At 42.5% G+C, this 19,937-nt stretch overlaps 1 protein-coding gene across 3 annotated transcripts in view; it reads right to left on the bottom strand.

Moving 5' to 3' along the window:
- nhsl1b (NHS-like 1b) overlaps window positions 1-19,937 on the bottom strand; it is a 159,860-nt gene that overhangs the window by 121,269 nt on the left and 18,654 nt on the right. Inside the window, exon 1 of one of the 3 annotated variants that reach the window (XM_055885192.1) lies at window positions 2,598-2,952. The exons of 1 other annotated variant lie outside the window; for it this stretch is intronic. In XM_055885192.1, coding sequence (XP_055741167.1) covers window positions 2,598-2,676 — 79 coding nt within the window. In that variant the 5' untranslated portion in view covers window positions 2,677-2,952. Of the gene's footprint in view, window positions 1-2,122; window positions 2,534-2,597; window positions 2,953-19,937 lie in introns of those variants that run through there. One more of the 3 variants, XM_055885193.1, reaches the window with a different exon arrangement.

The raw sequence follows: 19,937 nt of genomic DNA, 5'->3' as shown, positions 1-19,937 counted from the left end.
AAAAGAACGACCACAGTGAGCTCCAAAATATTGGGACAAGGACAAATGTTGTGTCGTTTTGGCTCTGTACTCAAGCACTTTGGATTTGAAATTATGCAAAAACGGGAGGTTAAATGTAGGTTAAAGTGCAGACTGTCAGCTTTAATTTGAGGGTATTTTCATCCATATCGGGTGAACCATTTAGAAATTACAGCACTTTTTGTACATAGTGTCCTGTCCCCCCCATTTTAGGGGACCACATATAGTCAAAAGCTTAGCATTTGGTCCCATATTCTAAGTAAGCAATGATTACATCAAACTTGTGACTCTACAAACTTGTTGGATGCATTTGCTGTTTGTTTTGGTTGTGTTTCAGATTATTTTGTGCCCAATAGAAATGAATGGTAAATAATGTATTGTGGCATTTGAGTCACTTTTAACACTTCTACATTAATGTGGATGCTACCATGATTACGGATAGTCCTGAATGAATCGTGAAGAATGATGAGTGAGAAAGTTAGACACACAAATTTCATACCCCCAAGGCATGCTAACCTCTCACCATCACAATAACAGGAGAAGTTAGCATTTTTTTGTGGGAGGCGGGGTATCCCAATACTTTTGGAGCTCACTGTAAATGAGAGAGTGAGGGAAAAGAAGGGGGTGTGAGTGAGAGAGATACTAGAAGTACTAATGAATGAACACCACTGTACAATAATAGACAAGAAATCACAGACCTTACAGGAGTGTAGCATGGAAGGGACAAAGCTGTTTGTGTGTGTGTGATAATTGAGGAATGCTTGGGGGGGTAAAATGATGTGGGATAATTGAGGGATGCTTGGGGGGGGGGGTGAGTGAAGCTGTCTACGTCAGATCAGTCAAATATCTACTTTTCCTCCATCACACAAAAGAGGTATCAGCAGTGTGTCACACAAACACACACACTAGGGTTGGCTGAGATTTGGGCAGACCTCTTCTACAATACGCTACTCAAAATATGGCGATATTCAGTATAATCATTTTGCGAAGTTAATAACTAGATACTAATGTTATTAAATTTTATTTACGATATTATAGTCATATTCTCATTATATAATCTTAATATGGTTTAAAAAATAAGTCAGGCTGTATCAACATATTGATACAACCTAACTGATAAGACTGAACCGTTTTGATTTGTAAAGTTCAATTATAGTGAAAAGTTTGGACACCAAAATTCTGAAATAACACATATGGAATCATGTAGAAACCAAAAAAGTGTTGAACAAATCAAAATATATTTTATATTGGAGATTCTTCAAAGTAGCCACCCTTTGCCTTGATGAAAACTTTACACACATCAAGGCAAAGGGTGGCTACTTTGAAGAATCTCCAATATAAAATATATTTTGATTTGTTCAACACTTTTTTGGTTTCTACATGATTCCATGTGTTATTTCAGAATTTTGATGTCTTCACTATTATTCTACAATGTGGAAAATAGTCAAAATAAAGAAAAAAAATGCTGGAATGAGTACTCCAAACTTTTGACTGGTACTGTATATTGTCAACTTCAAATATCACAATATTTTATTTAACTATATAAAATCATCCCAACACACACACACACACACTTGCCCCTGAGAGTGAGACCCTCAACAGCCAGTCATTCAGGTTTATTGTTGAGACTCCATCAATGAGAAATCAATCTATGTACTGTATTCTTGCACATACATCTATTTAATCTGTCAGTAATCATTATTTACAAAGAGATACAGTTAACCAACCTTATCATCTTAATTAGTTATGTTTACCAAATTAATACGGAAAAGCTTAAAGGCACCGTATTGTCCATGATGGTGTTCAGAACAGAACGATGTGTACTGTTCTGCAGTGGACAGTCAGCCCATCTCAAGGCAATCACCAAGCAGACCAGAACATTCACTGCAACATAGTAGCCACATCTTCGAGGCCAAACAAATGAAATTAAGTCCTACAACATGACTTGAGAAAAAGTTATTGGCAGATTTTAGTATAATATTCCAACAAATATCAAATAAAAAAGATCATATCTCCTTAGATAGCAGGCTAGAATCTGAAAGCTGTGTGTTAAAAGGTGTCTATAACAGAGGATGTCTAATTGTAAATGAAGGAGAAAGCCTACCTCCAATGTCAGGTGAGTGTCTTCCTTCAAACTCAACGTCATCCCTGTGCAAATCCATTCACTCACAAAGAAAGTTACTACTATTCTAATAGAAAAGTAACTATTACAGCTACATCAATGTAACTCCATTTACTATGAACATGACTGCATACTACCAACAACACTACATATTGAAGCTCACAAGCTAGTCTCTCAGCATCACTGAGACATACGTTAAGTGCTAAATCTCATTTATCTCTCTCTCTCTCTCTCATATCACACTTTCTCTTCCTCCTCCATCTACTTCTCCCTCTGGTTCACACTTTCTCACGCTGACTGTCTGTCTGTGAACATCTTAATTTACATCTCTGATCCAAGGCAAAACTCTGGTGATGTTGTGAACATGTGTTAACAAGCACGGTAGTACACACCACAGCAAGTGGCACACATAACAACAACAAGGTGTGCTCACAGATGGCACGCAAACACTTCCTACCTGCATGGGGGTTCTTCCTTTTCTTGTGGCCCCAAATCTTCATCCCTCTAGCAGGCATGACTGTGTCCACTAAGCCCATATACACACACACTGAGCTACACAGAGGGGACACACACTATTCTGTTATAAACATCATGTACTGTTAAACTCTAGCACAATCACACACACACACACACACACCAAGTAGCCTCAAACACTAACGCTGCAGAGTTTCCCTCCAACAGACACTCTTTCCGTGCTCAACACAGACACACACACACTCTCCACACTTGGCCACCTCTGTGCCGCCTCACCGCACGCGTGCCGAGATCCCATACACACTACACTGACACACACAGGCCAATCAAATGGGCCGTAACATACAGAGGGGTGTGTGTGAGGGGTGTGGGACATTCAAGAGGACCTGACCAGTGACCCCCCCAATCCCCAGGTTGCTATGGTGATGTGGTTGCTATCCGTTGTTGTCAAGGGGATGAGGTATAGCTCGTCGCCTCCTTAATTGGGTTACGGAGGCTGAAGGGGTCTCCCCCTGCACTCCTTTCAATTATGAGGGGTGCACCCCGTCCCCTCAACCTCACACTCTTTTAACACTTTTCTAATTAGGTTAGTGTGGGCTGTGTGTTGTTGACAATATCAGGGATAAAGGATAAGCAGGTTTTTTTGGCGGTCAAGCGTTGGTCAACCAAAAGTAGTTCCTCTCATCCTCTCCTCTCATCAACCTCCTCTTCTCCTCCTCAGCCCCATCAGACAGACCGTCTTTCATATCATACAGAGTGCTCTCACACTGATCAAATTAGACGGCTTTCAAACTGCACTCAGCCTCAGAGAACACCACTCAATGTCCGACTCAGAAAAACAATCGAAGAAACCAGCAGACCCCATGTCTCGTTAGATATGCAGAGATTCAGAACAGACGAGTTGTTTTGGGGGAAGACAGACAAGACAACTTCCTAAAGCTATTGAATCCATTTTCCTAACTCCACCATGCTCCCCCTTCTTTTCTGCATCATCATGATAATGTGACCGGTGACACTTTGCTTCTTGAAAGTCCAATATCTTGAAAACTTGACTGCTGACATGCAAAACATCTGGGGACTGTATCAACAGTGGACTAATGAAAGAAAATACCAAAAGATAATTTTTGAGTGGATTTTCCCTTTAACAGGAAACGACAGTGAACACATGTCACATCCTGTGCTAGGTAACAATCACGGAAAGCTGTGACAGACAGGGACAAAGGGGGGGATTTGAGCGATCTGTTTGGCTGAGACAGCTGTCAGATTAAGAGCACCTCCTCTTTTGAGTGTGTATGGGGTCTGGTGTTCTGGTGAGGGGCAGAGCGGATAGGCTTAGGGACAGGGGAGGAAACAGGTTTAGGACTGGGGGGGACAGGATGTCAGTGATAGGAGCAGCCAGCCAGGCCAGTCACCCAGAGCAGAGGGAAAGTAGGTAGACATGTCACTGGAGGAGAAGGTCTCTCTGGACTGGTGAAACAACTAACAGGAGTGAGAGAGAAGGGAAGGAGAGAGGGAGAAATAAGGCATATAAATGAAAGATAAATGAAGGGACAAGGGAAAGTGAAACAGAGTGAGGGGGAGAAAGAAAAAAGGGACAAAGAGTCATGGAAAGAAGGAAAGAGAGAGTGAGGGAGGGAGGTTAAGAGTTCCTTGATTTCAACCCGCTAATTCACACCAGCACGTTGTCTTTCACACTGTTCCTAGTTCTAATAACCTCTACTGTCGCCTCACACTCATTCACACAATATCAGGGCTGTTTATCCACCTCTCTCACCATTTTCTAGCATTCTTTACCCCCCAATCGTTCACTCTCTCTTTCCCATTATGTTGGGTCCCTCTTTCCATACTTCTTCAGGCTCCTTTCTAACCCTCTCCTTAGCTGCGACCGTCTCACACTCCTCCTTTCTCACATTCACCTGCTACTTCTCTCTGTCGTTGTACGCCAGCAGTCTGGGACGTGCCAAAAGCAGGACGGAGTTGCAACGACTGTGCCAACACACACGTTCCAACAGGACCTACTCATAGCATGCAGAACAAGGACTTCCTCCCTTTTCTCCTTCTTCCTCTCCTTCCTTTTCATTCGGACGTTTCCCACGTCTTTTCAGTGATCCCTCAATCCCCCAAGGACAAAAAACAGCTTAGGGAGACACTTTACCGCCTGTCTTCTTCTATGGATGGATACACTCATATAATACACACACACACAACTGACAGACAAAGACCCTCATTCACTAAAGACAAGCACACAAAGGCAAATACAGCCTTAGAATACATTACAGAAACAAAAACCAGAACAAATACATAGAGTATGAATATGTAAGAAAACACACACACACACACACACACACACACACACACACACACACACACACACACACACACACACACACACACACACACACACACACACACACAGTGACGGCCTTTGAAGCAGGCTGTGGTTGGGAAGGCATGAGTCGACGCGCAGAGAAGAAAACACTGCCACATGGGTTTTCCTGTGTCTCCACCAGCTACTTTATGCTCTCTCAGTATGTGTATGTGTGTTTGTCTGTTACCATCAGTTTTCCTGTGTCTCCACCAGCTACTTTATGCTCTCTCAGTATGTGTATGTGTGTTTGTTTGTTACCATCAGTTTTCCTGTGTCTCCACCAGCTACTTTATGCTCTCTCAGTATGTGTATGTGTGTTTGTCTGTTACCATCAGTTCCTTTCACACAGTCCAAACCAATTGATGTCTAATTAACAGGCGTTAGTAGCATGAGAAACGTCATTGGTATCCTAAATCGTGCAAAATACACACTCTCTCTCTCACACATAACCGTTTTCAGGCTTTAGGTTGGACTACAGACTAGAAGGCTGGCACCATGGTAACCACAGGGAACGCTGAGAATGACCTAAATAAACCTAAAAGCTAACCTTAACCCCCATCTAGCCTCCAAGACAAAAACCTCAACTGGAGAAGACTGTGTTTGCAGTGCGTGATTTTATGTGTCAACATCAAATGGGGCAAAGGTTTCACCTTACATCATGAAGAATGGAACATAATGTCTCAGAAGCGTTTAAAATGCTCATTAGAAACAGGGTTGTACAGACTGCAGAATGCACCCATCCATGAGCACAACATCACACACACTAGTATCCTGCCTTAAACCTGTTCTCCCTTTATGAACCCAGTAATACTGACTCAGTTTCGTACAGATATACTTTTCAACATACTGACACAATAATCAAAGGCAATCATGCTGTGCAGTGCACTCTTATAACCTGATCCACCATAGCTTCAGGATATCAGCAGCTACTGAGATCAAAACTCAGAGAGAGAGAGAGAGACAGTTGGTAGAGGGATCCACTTACACTAGAAGTGAAGTGAGAGAGTGAGTAATGAGGTAAAGGAAGAGACAAGCGTACATAACATGACTGGGAGAGCATCGAAGGAAATACACACCCTCGGATTTCACCTGTAGCACAAGGTCACCATTTTATCATGAAAGTGACTCAGCAGTGACGCATCACCTGCTCAGCCACAGAGACCAGACAGCCACTTGAGGCTTGACACAGTGCAGGGCTGGGTGGTGTCTGAAGGATCAGAGAACAGCTGAGACAGAGCAGGGCTGTGTGGTGTCTGAAGGATCAGAGAACAGCTGAGACAGAGCAGGGCTGTGTGGTGTCTGAAGGATCAGAGAACAGCTGAGACACAGTGCAGGGCTGTGTGCTGTCTGTGAAGGATCAGAGAACAGCTGAGACAGAGCAGGGCTGTGTGGTGACTGTGAAGATCAGAGAACAGCTGAGACACAGTGCAGGGCTGTGTGGTGTCTGAAGGATCAGAGAACAGCTGAGACAGAGCAGGGCTGTGTGCTGTCTGGGAAGATCAGAGAACAGCTGAGACAGAGCAGGGCTGTGTGGTGACTGTGAAGATCAGAGAACAGCTGAGACACAGTGCAGGGCTGTGTGCTGTCTGTGAAGGATCAGAGAACAGCTGAGACAGAGCAGGGCTGTGTGCTGTCTGAAGGATCAGAGAACAGCTGAGACAGAGCAGGGCTGTGTGGTGTCTGAAGGATCAGAGAACAGCTGAGACAGAGCAGGGCTGTGTGCTGTCTGGGAAGATCAGAGAACAGCTGAGACAGAGCAGGGCTGTGTGGTGACTGTGAAGATCAGAGAACAGCTGAGACACAGTGCAGGGCTGTGTGCTGTCTGTGAAGGATCAGAGAACAGCTGAGACACAGTGCAGGGCTGTGTGGTGACTGTGAAGATCAGAGAACAGCTGAGACACAGTGCAGGGCTGTGTGCTGTCTGTGAAGGATCAGAGAACAGCTGAGACAGAGCAGGGCTGTGTGGTGACTGTGAAGATCAGAGAACAGCTGAGACACAGTGCAGGGCTGTGTGCTGTCTGTGAAGGATCAGAGAACAGCTGAGACAGAGCAGGGCTATGTGGTGTCTGTGAAGGATCAGAGAACAGCTGAGACACAGTGCAGGGCTGTGTGCTGTCTGTGAAGGATCAGAGAGCAGCTGAGACAGAGCAGGGCTGTGTGGTGTCTGGGAAGATCAGAGAACAGCTGAGACAGAGCAGGGCTGTGTGCTGTCTGTGAAGGATCAGAGAACAGCTGAGACAGAGCAGGGCTGTGTGGTGTCTGGGAAGATCAGAGAACAGCTGAGACAGAGCAGGGCTGTGTGCTGTCTGTGAAGGATCAGAGAACAGCTGAGACAGAGCAGGGCTGTGTGGTGACTGGGAAGATCAGAGAACAGCTGAGACAGAGCAGGGCTGTGTGCTGTCTGTGAGGGATCAGAGAACAGCTGAGACACAGTGCATGGCTATGTGGTGTCTGTGAAGGATCAGAGAAGCCCAGTAAGACATGGCAGTTATGGCTGCTGTACTATACGTCACAAGAAACACATTATACAGAGAGAGCGAGAAAGAGAGGGTAACCTACATGCAGAATCCCTTGTGGTCAGGTTTTAGACACATGCTGCAGGGGGAAATGGGATACCAGTCAGAGAGCCAATCAAAGACAGTGACACAGAGAGAGTGACCCAGGGTGGACTGATATGATCACACAGAAATCAGGTATAATATTCCTGTGTGTGTTAGTCTTTTTAAAGCCCATTTTAAAAGAGACTCGGTGATGCCACAGAGGATGCCACAGAGGAGTCACAGACAATGTGTGTGTGCGTACGCATGTGTGTACGTGTGTGTGACCGGTTGTCTGGGGGACCTCAACTAACACAATGAGGCTACTGTGTGTGTGTGTGTGTGTGTGTGTGTGTGTGTGTGTGTGTGTGTGTGTGTGTGTGTGTGTGTGTGTGTGTGTGTGTGTGTGTGTGTGTGTGTGTGTGTGTGTGTGTGTGTGTGTGTGTGTGTGTGCGTGTGTGCGTGCGCGTGTGTGTGTGCGTGCGTGTGGTGTGTGTGTGAGAAAGAGACCTGTTTTGTCTATGAGCAGCTGCAGACTAAACTTCATAGAGGTGAAATATCTGCTAGCGTAGCATATGGCTAGGCTACAGGTCAAGATACTATGGAGAGAGAGACATCAACTGTTAGCATACTGTAGCTATCTAAACCACACTGACTGATGTTCTCCAGGTGTGGACCGAGTGACTCCTGTTTTACCTTCAGCCCAACTGTAAACGTAAAACCACACATGGCATCAGTTACTGCAGCCACATCAACACCCCTCCCTGACTAAGGAGAACAGAGAGGAACAGAACAATTCCTTACAGAACCCAAAATACACTGTCATACTTAACCAATTCAAACAGGAAACTTATCGATAACACCAGAGAGAAGAAGAGGGACGCGGAGGGGGAGGAGGAGAGGGAAGTGGAGGGGGAGGAGGAGCAGGAAGAAGGAGGAGTGAAAGAGGGAAGTGGAGAGGAAGACAGTGAAGACTTAACTGGTGCTGTATCTGACCGCCTTCCCCTAAATGACCTCCCCTTACCAACCACATAAAAGACCTACTGGGTGGGTCCCATGTGGTGCAGAGACAGTGTGTGTGTGAGAGAGAGCGAGAGAGAGATAGTAAAGGGGGTTCTCCATGACCCTGCTGCCCTCAGCCCAAAGAAGCCGCATAGCCAGCTGTTCACTGAAGCACCTAACCAACAACACACAGGCCAATTAGGACACCCTGTTATGTCGTTAGTGACTGTTTACCATAAACCCTCCTCTCAACTTCTCTCTCCCTTCATCTCCCTCCCTCCTCTTGGTTTCTTTCTACCTCGGTCTCGTCCTCTTTTTTCTCTATCCGCAGCTCTCCCTCCTTTTTCCCATCTACCTTATCCTCCTTCTGTCTCTCATTCTCCAGTGTTGATGAAGTCAATGGAGTGAAACATTTGGTAGAATAGCCTAACTTCTTTTATTCAATTTTTATTTAAACTTTATTTAACTAAGCAAGTCAGTTAAGAACAAATTCTTATTTACAATGACAGCCTACACCTTCTGTGTTCCAGTTAGTCTGCCAAGATAAATGATTCTCTTTTTTCAGCCTGTTAACTGACCAGACCAAAGACTGGCTGCCCATTCCTTCACACTAGGAGCTAAACACATGGTTGGAAGGGACCATAGAACAGAGAGAATGAGAGAAAGGGAGGAGAGGGGAGGGAGGGAAGCAAACTACTAGTTCATCAACAAGTTTGAAATTGAAGTATTCACTGAAACAGGGATTTAAATGATAGTGTACCATCTGTGTGTCTGTCTGTCTTCAGGTATGATAGAAAGGTACAGTCAAGTCCAGTCATGCCTGATTGACAACACCTGCTGCTGACTCATAACACAGATATCATATACACTGAACAAAAATATAAAACGCAACATGTAAAGTGTTGGTCCCATGTTTCATGAGCTGAAATAAAAGATCCCAGAAATGTCCCATATGCACAAAAGGCTTATTTCTCTCAAATTTGGTGCAGAAATTAGTTTACATCCCTCTTAGTGAGTATTTCTCCTTTGCCAACATAATCCATCCACCTGACAGGTGTGGCATATCAAGAAGCTAATTAAAAAGCATGATCATTACACAGGTGCACCCTGTGCTGAGGACAATAAAAGGGCACTAAAATATGCAGACGTCACACACAATGGCACGGATGTCTCAAGTTGAGGGAGTGTGCAATTGGCATGCTGACTGCAGGAATGTCCACCAGAGCTGTTGCCAGAGAACTGAACGTTCATTACTCTACCATAAGCCGCCTCTATCGTTTTAAAGAATTTGGCAGTTCGTCCAGCCAGCCTCACAACTAAAGACCACGCTGGCGTGCAACCATGCCAGCCCAGGACTTCCACATTGACCAACAGATGCATATCTGTATTCCAGTCATGTGAAATCCATATATTTAGGACTTAATGAATTTCAATTGACTGATTTCCTTCTATGAAGTATAACTCAGTCAAATCTTTAAAATTGTTGCATGTTGCATTTTTATTTTTGTTCAGTGTACACACACCACAGTGGCCAGTTTATTAGGTACACCACCTTGTTCACAAAAATGGTTTGCGCCTACAGACAGTGAGTCACGTGGCTGTGGCTTGCTACAGTGCCTTCAGAAAGTATCAAACTCCTTGACTTATTCTACATTTTGTTATGTCACAGCTTGAATTCAAAATTTATAAAATATTTTTTATGTAGATTTGGCCTTGTGTTTTATGTTATTGTCCTGCTGAAAAGGTGAATTCATCTCCCAGTGTTTGGTGGAAAGCAAACTGAGTCAGGTTGTCGTTTAGGATTTTGCCTGTGCTTAGCTCCATTCTGTTTCTTTTTTATCCTGAAAACCTCCCCAGTCTTTAACGATTACAAGCATACCCATAACATAATGAAGCCACCACTATGCTTGAAAATATGGAGAGTGGTACTCAGTAATGTGTTGTATTGGAGTTGCTCTAAACATAACACTGTATTCAGGACAAAAAGTTAAATGACTGATTTAGAGTAACAATTGGCCTCATGGTGAAATCTCTGAGCAGTTTCCTTCCTCTCTGGCAATTGAGTTAGGAATGACACGTTTATCTTTGTAGTGACTGGATGTATTGAGACACCACACAAAGTGTAATGAATAACTTCACCGTGCTCAAAGGGATATTCAATGTCTGCTTTATTTTTGCCCATCTATTAAAAAACCTCCCTGGTCTATGTGGTTGAATCTGTGTTTGAAATGCACTGCTTGACTGAGGGACCTCAAAAACAATTGTATGTGTGGGGTACAGAGATGAGCTAGTCATTCAAAAATCATGATAAACACTATTACTGCACATAGAGTGAGTCCATGCAACTTGTGTGACTGGTTAAGCACATCTTTACTCCTGAACTTATTTAGGCTTGCCATAACAAAAGGGGTTGAGTACTTATTGACTCAAGAAATTTCAGCTATACATGTTTTATAACATTTGTAAACATTTCTAAAAACATAATTCCACTTTGACATTACGGGGGTTTTGTGTTTAGGCCAGTGACAAACAATCCATTTTAAATTCAGGCTGTAACACAACAAAATGTGAGAAGGCAAGGGGTGTAAATAGTTTCTGAAGGCACTGTATATAAAGCAGGCAGACGGGCATCAAGGCATTCAGTTACTGTTCGAATTGAACAATAGAAAAGGATAAAGTGACCTAAGCGACTGAGCGTTCTAAGCGACTGAGCGTTCTAAGCGACTGAGCGCCAGCCTTCTAGGCTTTTCACGCACGACAATGTCTAGTGTTTACAGAGAATAGTACAACAAACAAAAACCTCCAGTCAGCGGCAGTCCTGTGGGTGAAAACAGTACTAGTACTGACCCAGTACAAGATGATCGTTTCACTAAGCACAAACCAGATGGGATGGCGTATCACTGCAGAATTCTGTGGTAGCCATGCTGGTTAAGTGGGTCTTGAATTCTAAATAAATCACTGACAGTGTCACCAGCAAAGCACCCCCACACCATCACACCTCCTCCTCCATGCTTCACGGTGGGAATCACACACAGATCATACGTTCGCCTACTCTGCGTCTCACAAAGATATGGAGGTTGGAACCAAAAATCTCATATCAGACCAAAGGACAGATTTCCACCGATCTAATGTCCACTGCTTGTTTCTTGGACCAAGCAAGTCTCTTTTTCTTATTAGTGTCCTTATAGTAGTGTTTTTTTGCAGCAATTCGACCATGAAGGCCTGATTCACCCAGTCTCCTCTGAACAGTTGATGTTGAGATGTGTCTGTTACTTGAAAACTGTGAAGCATTTATTTGGGCTGCAATTTCTGAGGCTGGTAACTAATGAAATTATCCTATGCAGCAGAGGCAACTCTGGGTCTTCCTTTCCTGTGGCGGTCCTCATGAGAGCCAGTTTCATCATAGCGCTTGATGGTTTTTGAGACAGCACTGGAAGAAACTTTGATAGACCTTCATGTCTTAAAGTAATGATGGACTGTTGTTTCTCTTTGCTTATTTGAGCTGTTCTTGCCATAATATGAACTTGGTCTTTTACCAAATAATCTTCTGTATACCACCCCTAAAACCTTTCTGGTTACTACAGGATTCCCTATGTGTTATTTAATAGTTTTGATGTCTTCACTATTATTCTACAATGTAGAACATTTAAAAAAATAAAAACCCTGGAATAAGTAGGTGTGTCCAAACTTTTGACTGGTTCTGTATGTGTACAGAAATAGGACAAACAGGCAACAGAGGTAGGATCTGAGTCTGTTTAATAGCCTACTAATTCCGCCTCACACAACCACATAAACAATTTCACAAATTTGGCTGTTTTTAAATCTGTGCAAAGTTGTAATAAAGGCTTTACACTCTTTTTTTGTTAGAACAGCCTCTCTGATAATATTTCTCATTTATTTTGTGTTGTTACCACTGTTCCAAGATGTCTGATATTTATTTACTTATAATAAGAATAATATACCTCAGTTTTCCCTGACCTCCCTATTGTTTTATTACTAATAATAAGTAAAGTCATTATCATAAGTAGGCTTAGTATAGCAGCCTTGCATACCCACTATCAAGCTGTAGGCCTAAGAGCGCACCCTGTTTAGTCTTAATACCGTAACTTACTTCGGACGATATTTAAATTCTTAAATAGGCTACATACGAGTCATTCATGATTTGAAATGGAAATGAATTATTTTAGTTTTAAAATAAAGTGACCATTGGATAATTAGCGCAAACATTAAATAGGCCTAAACCATTAAATATCTCTAATTTGCATTCACAAATGAATGCAACTGTTTTTAGTCTGCTGTAATTAAGGCTTTACAAAAAAACATTACAGACTCACTGGTACTCTTATCATTTACAGTTGAAGTCGGAAGTTTACATACACCTCAGCCAAACACATTTAAACTCAGTTTTTCACAATTCCTGACATTTAATCCTAGTAAAAATTCCCTGTCTTAGGATCACCACTTTATTTTAAGAATGTGAAAAGTCTGAATATTAGTAGAGAGAATGATTTATTTCAGCTTTTATTTCTTTCATCACATTCCCAGTGGCTCAGAAGTTTACATACACTCAATTAGTATTTCGTAGCATTGCCTTTAAATTGTTTAACTTGGGTCAAACGTTGCGGGGAGCCTTCCACAAGCTTCTCACAATAAGTTGGGTGAATTTTGGCCCATTCCTCCTGACAGAGCTTGTGTAACTGAGTCAGGTTTGTAGGCCTCCTTGCTCTCACATGCTTTTTCAGTTCTGCCCACAAATGTTCTATGGGATTGAGGTCAGGGCTTTGTGATGGCCACTCCAATACCTTGACATTGTTGTCCTTAAGCCATTTTGCCACAACTTTAGAAGAAATGCTTGGAGTCATTGTCCATTTGAAAGACCCATTTGCGACCAAGCTTTAACTTCCTGACTGATGTCTTGAAATGTTGCTTCAATATATCCAAATAAATTTCCATCCTCATGATGCCATCTATTTTGTGAAGTGCACCAGCTTCTAAAGCCATGAATTTTCCAAGCTGTTTAAAGGCACAGTCAACTTAGTGTATGTAAACTTCTAACCCACTGGAATAGTGATACAATGAATTATAAGTGAAATAATCTGTCTGTTAACAATTGTTGGAAAAATTACTTGTGTCATGCACAAAGTAGATGTCCTAACCGACTTGCCAAAACTATAGTTTGCTAACAAGAAATTTGTGGAGTGGTTGAAAAACGAGTTTTAATGACTCCAACCTAAGGGTATGTAAACTTCCGACTTCAACTGTATTTAGTGTTGTTTACATTGTTCCAAATGGACAGAAAAAGTATATTGTAATCTAACTGCACCTGTTTCGTACACATAGAGCTTGCACCTTCTTTTTCTTGAACTATTTTCCACAACTAGTCAAATTCATTCCACACATCTGACTTCCCCTTTACCTCCTGAGCAACCAGTAAACATTCTCTCGTTTCGAGTTTCTCACATCCTCTGCATCCATTTTGCTGTCGCATGTGTTACAGTGTTCAGAGTTTGTTATAACCAATTTATTGATGTGATTATGATATGCTATAGGTCAGGCCCAATTGTTCACATGTGATGCATACATGAGTCATGTGAAGAGAGCAAGGGTTGAAGGAATAGGGAATGTTTTTCCTGAACAAATGAGTGATTTTGGTAGCAGAACTTTTCAGTCAGAAATGGCTGTAATTATGTTGCAGCTTTAGCAACATGGTGAGCACGATAAACACTGATGATGTTCTGTGATGGTCACTGCAGCAGAGAGGAGAGAAAGACAACGGGTGCCAGTCACACAGTCACTTGCTGTTCTGAGGGAAAAAGGGGATAGGGGTGCAACTCAATATCAGGAAGGTGTTCTTAATGTTTTGTACACTCAGTGTGTGTAGAGAAAGAAAGAGAGAGAGGGGGGAAGAGACAGAGGAGAGAGAGGTTATGAGACAGTCCAGTAGCTGTCTATCGTGCCAGAGCTGTGTGTGGGAGTGTTGAGTTCTGCTAACATGGGGAGGCTGGAGACACTAGTCTTGTTTATAGGGACGCTATATCATACTACAGTTGAGTTGAGTTCCTGTGTGTGTGTGTGTGTGTGTGTGTGTGTGTGTGTGTGTGTGTGTGTCTCTGTGTGTGTGTGTGTGTGTGTGTGTGTGTGTGTGTGTGTGTGTGTGTGTGTGTGTGTGTGTGTGTGTGTGTGTGTGTGTGTGTGTGTGTGTGTGTGTGTGTGTGTGTGTGTGTGTGTGTGTGTGTGTCTGTGTGTGTGTGTGTGTGTGTGTGTGTGTGTGTGTGTGTACATATGAGACAGGATGGGAAGCAGTGCCAGAGCATAATGGCACACACACACACACACACACACACACACACACACACACACACACACACACACACACACACACACTGACCCTGACAAGCAGGAAACCATCCATCCGTCAGTCCACATGGCTGACAGAGTATGTGTTCCATTGTCCTACATATTTATTTATGACAGAGAGAGAAGGGAGGGGGAAGAGAGGAAGATAGGGAAAAACAAACAGAGGAAGACAGAGACAGCCAGCAAGAAAAAGAGAATAAAAGATTAAGTGATAAAAGAGAAAGAGAGAGGAATGGATCTTTCTCCCTGCCTGGGGTTGACATTAAATCAGCGGCTCTCATTACCTCCCGTCTTAGAACACAAAAGAGCCAGCCCCATCTCCACACCTCCAGGGTACAGGGGCCCAGAGGACCACAGCTCCCCCAGGATCAGGAGCATGTCCTGGGCTTATTAACCCAGCTCACCTCCCTCCTACTTCTTCACCTCCGCACCAAGCACAACCCTCTCCAGTCACAACTATGGGATATTTTCATTGACCCCCTTTATTCAATAATTTTTTATTATTGCACAGGCTCTACCCACACATACGACACACACACACACACACACACACACACACACACACACACACACACACACACACACACACACACACACACACACACACACACGCACGCACGCTGCCGCTACTCTGTTTATTATACAGTATATGCTCATTGCCTAGTCCCTTTTACCCCTACCTACCTACCTACATGTAGATATTATCTAATTTACCTCAACTACCTCGTACCCCTGCACATTGACTAGGTACCGGTACTTCTTGTATATAGCCTTGTTATTGTTATTGTGTTAGTATTTCCTTTATTTTTTGCTAATCTTTTACTTTTCTCTGCATTGTTGGGAAAGGGCTCGTAATTAAGCATTTCAAGGTAACGTCTACACTAGAGGTCGACCGATTATGATTTTTCAACGCCGATACCGATACCGATTATTGGAGGACAAAAAAAGCCAATACCGATTAAATCGGCCGGTGTAAAAAATATGTTTTTTTAAATATATATATCATACACACACACACACACATGCACATTTTTGTAATAATGACAATTGCAACAATACTGAATGAACAATGAACACTTTTATTTTAACTTAATATAATACATAAATACACACACACACTGTCACGTTCTGACCCTAGTTCTTGTGTTATTTCTTTGTTTTAGTTGGTCAGGACGTGAGTTGGGTGGGTTATCTATGTTTTGGGTTTCTATGTTGGGTTTCTCGTTTGGCCTGATATGGTTCTCAATCAGAGGCAGGTGTTAGTCATTGTCTCTGATTGGGAACCATATTTAGGTAGCCTGTTTTCTGTTGTGTTTTGTGGGTGGTTATTTCCTGTTTAGTGTTTTTGTGTTTCACCTTTCGGGACTGTTCGTTTGTCGGTTTATTGTTTTGTTTCAGTGTTCAGTTTTATTATCAAAACATTATGGACACATACCACGCTGCATCTTGGTCCTCTTCTTCTCCTCCAGACGACGAACATTTTACACACACACACACAGCTCTGAAGTGACAATGATACTGAAGAGTCTGCTTAGGAGACAAATACTCTCAACTGTTTGAATAAAAATAGAGTTTAAGTTACCTGTGATGAATGTTGAAAACAAAAAATGTAATTTCTATATGCAGGAAATCCTATTTTAATAATGGGCATGGTAAGAATTGACGACCAAAGTGCGAGTCATAATTCCCATGACACCTTCTAGCAAAATCTGAAAAGCGGTTCCTTCATTTATTCCATAGGATATTTTTAGATTCACTTAAAATAAGGTCTGTGTTTTGTGTAGGCTTACACCAACCACCTTGCCAATTTTATCACTGTGTAGATATCCATAGGACAAGGTAACTCTGATCAATATTGGCTAAATATAAGCGAAGATCATTTTTTTTGTAGAGTGGATTTATGAAAATCTGTTGACAAACGTTACCTTATCCTAGTGAGATTTACACGGGTATCAAAACGTCGAGGCGGTTTAAGCCTGCACGAAACACAGACCTTATTTGAAGAAGATCAAGACATTCTCTATGGAAGACATGAACGGTAAAATAACGAAAGAACCCCTTTCAAGTTCAGCCGCAAGTTATTACAGGAATTATAACGTGTCGACTATTTCTCTCTGAACCAAATACCTTTGACTAATTCGGAAACTATCACCTCGAAAACAAAACGTTTATTCCGTTCCGTATTTTATCTAACGAGTGGCATCCATGAGTCTAAATATTCCTGTTACATTGCACAACCTTCAATGTTATGTCATAATTACGTAAAATTCTGGCAAATTAGTTCGCAAAGAGCCAGGCGGCCCAAACTGTTGCATATACCCTGACTCTGCGTGCAATGAACGCAAGAGAAATGACACAATTTCACCTGGTTAATATTGCCTGCTAACCTGGATTTCTTTTAGCTAAATATGCAGGTTAAAAATATATACTTGTGTATTGATTTTAAGAAAGACATTGATGTTTATGGTTAAGTACACATTGGAGCAATGACAGTCATTGATTCATTGTTTTTTATAAGATAAGTTTAATGCTAGCTAGCAACTTACCTTACTTTACTGCATTCGCGTAACAGGCAGTCTCCTCGTGGAGTGCAATGTAATCAGGTGTTAGAGCATTGGACTAGTTAACTGTAAGGTTGCAAGATTGGATCCCCCGAGCTGACAAGGTTAAAAATATGTTGTTCTGCCCCTGAAGAGGCAGAATGTTCCTAGGCCGTCATTGAAAATAAGAATGTGTTCTTAACTGACTAGTTAAATAAAGATTAAATAAAAGGTGTTAAAATATATATATATATATTTTTTTTTAAATAAAATCGGCAAACAGCGCCCAAAAATAATTGAAATCGGCCCTAATGAATCGGCCATTCCGATTAATCGGTCGACTTCTAGTCTACACCCGTTGTATTCAGTGCACTGACTTGCCTAGTTAAATAAAGGTTGAATACAAATAAAAAAATGTGATAGGGGCATAGAGGGACATTTCTGGGGGCTCAGACACACACACACTCTCTCTCTCATTGAAGGGGATCGAGGCTGTGCTGAGCTGAGTGCAGGGGGTGGGGGTGATATGCTTTTATGTGGTGGCCTCAGGCACCATAGAGAGTGAGTTAAGATAACGGATGGGGATGGGAGGGGGAATGGGCTGTGGGTAGGGTTTGATGTGGTAAGGATGGGAGGGGTGATGGGGGGGAATTTAGTTCAAAGGTGAAAGGTTTAAATTCAGGATGAGTGTTTTATCGTTTAGGCCTCTGACACACATTAAGGCACACAAACTTACTGACATACACACACAAATAGACCTACATAAATTTTCTAACTCTCACCAACACACATGCAAAAACCACAAATACTCATTCCATCCTCTAGAACAGACAAAAAAACCAAACTCTTGATGGAGGAATCAGATCCTTCAGTATTATAAATAGGGTGCTGAAATCACTGCTGCCAAACACACCTGTAACCTTGGCAGTTAGTGACACACACACACACACACACACACACACACACACACACACACACACACACTGGCCACACCCACACACTGGCCACACACCAGCATTGGGCTCAATTCCATTTAGTTTCCTGACGCTTTCTCAAAGGTTCAGTTTCAATACCGGACAGTTCCTTTTCAATACCGGACAGTTCCTTTTCAATACCGGACAGTTCAGTTTCAATACCGGACAGTTCAGTTTCAATACCGGACAGTTCAGTTTCAATACCGGACAGTTCAGTTTCAATACCGGACAGTTCAGTTTCAATACCGGACAGTTCAGTTTCAATACCGGACAGTTCAGTTTCAATACCGGACAGTTCAGTTTCAATACCGGACAGTTCAGTTTCAATACCGGACAGTTCAGTTTCAATACCGGACAGTTCAGTTTCAATACCGGACAGTTCAGTTTCACCTTAAGACAACTCCTGACTTAAGTGGAACTGACCCTCATTCTACACAGAAGGAAACACCTGAAGTCTGAGAGTCCAACTCAAACAAATAGAAACCTCCACCGAGGCAGAGAAAGAAAGAGGGGAAAAACTGCTGAAATAAAAAAGAGCCAGCTGACTCAGAGAAAAGCACAGTTTTTTATTTTTAGTCAAACTCATTCTCATCCCACAGAATCAACCAAGGGGATAAAACATCTGGGAGACACAGAAAGTCTGGCCAAGTTCAAAAGACCCACAAACACACACACACACACACACAAACAGCTGGTCATATCTCAAAGCTACGTGAGACAACTACTATACTTAAACCGCCAAAAATGAGACACGCCACTTTCACATATTGTCTAGCCTGGGTTTTTGGAGGAAACAGTTGTTGGCTACTTATTCTTGTTTTAACAAGCAACTCTTGCCTGTACTGAACACACCTCTCAAAATCAACAAATAGGAGCCATCACCCTAGAGCAACAGCACTTCACCACACCACTTTTCCACAGGTAAAGCATGAAAGCCCATTCTAATGCCTCTGTGCCATGGCATCCTCAGCAACATGCTGTAACAGGACTTGTACCAGGGCTTAAGTCCTGGAGATCAACAATACTCTGCTCTATAGAATCATATTCATAATTCCATCCACTGGCTCTGAAAATCCCCACTTAAGGCCTGGAAGGGCCCAGCTAAAGGATCTCACATATGGCCTACAGACAAAACAACAAGCTGTAGGGTAGCGCTGTGTGATTGACTGTGTAGACCCAACCTTCAGTGCACAATGAGAGAAAACATTTCCATTGTAGAGGAAGAACCATTTCGCTACTGCCTATTATGAATATGAACCAGCTAGCAGCATACACTTAACGGGTTATTATGATACAGTAGACTTGAGACATTTTGTGAGTTATGGCATGGATCACTGCATATGCAATGTGAGTTATTACAACACGGTCCTGCTCTGTAAATGCTGTGTGTGTGTGTGTGTGTGTGTGTGTGTGTGTGTGTGTGTGTGTGTGTGTGTGTGTGTGTGTGTGTGTGTGTGTGTGTGTGTGTGTGTGTGTGTGTGTGTGTGTGTGTGTGTGTGTGTGTGTGTGTGTGTGTGTGTGTGTGTGTGTGTTAGCCACGACAGT

Source organism: Salvelinus fontinalis, chromosome 27 (genome assembly GCF_029448725.1).
Source record: "Salvelinus fontinalis isolate EN_2023a chromosome 27, ASM2944872v1, whole genome shotgun sequence".
Taxonomy (NCBI): Eukaryota; Metazoa; Chordata; class Actinopteri; order Salmoniformes; family Salmonidae; genus Salvelinus; species Salvelinus fontinalis.
The sequence above is the reverse complement of the archived record's forward strand: the minus strand, read 5'-3'. Positions and strand labels throughout refer to the sequence as shown.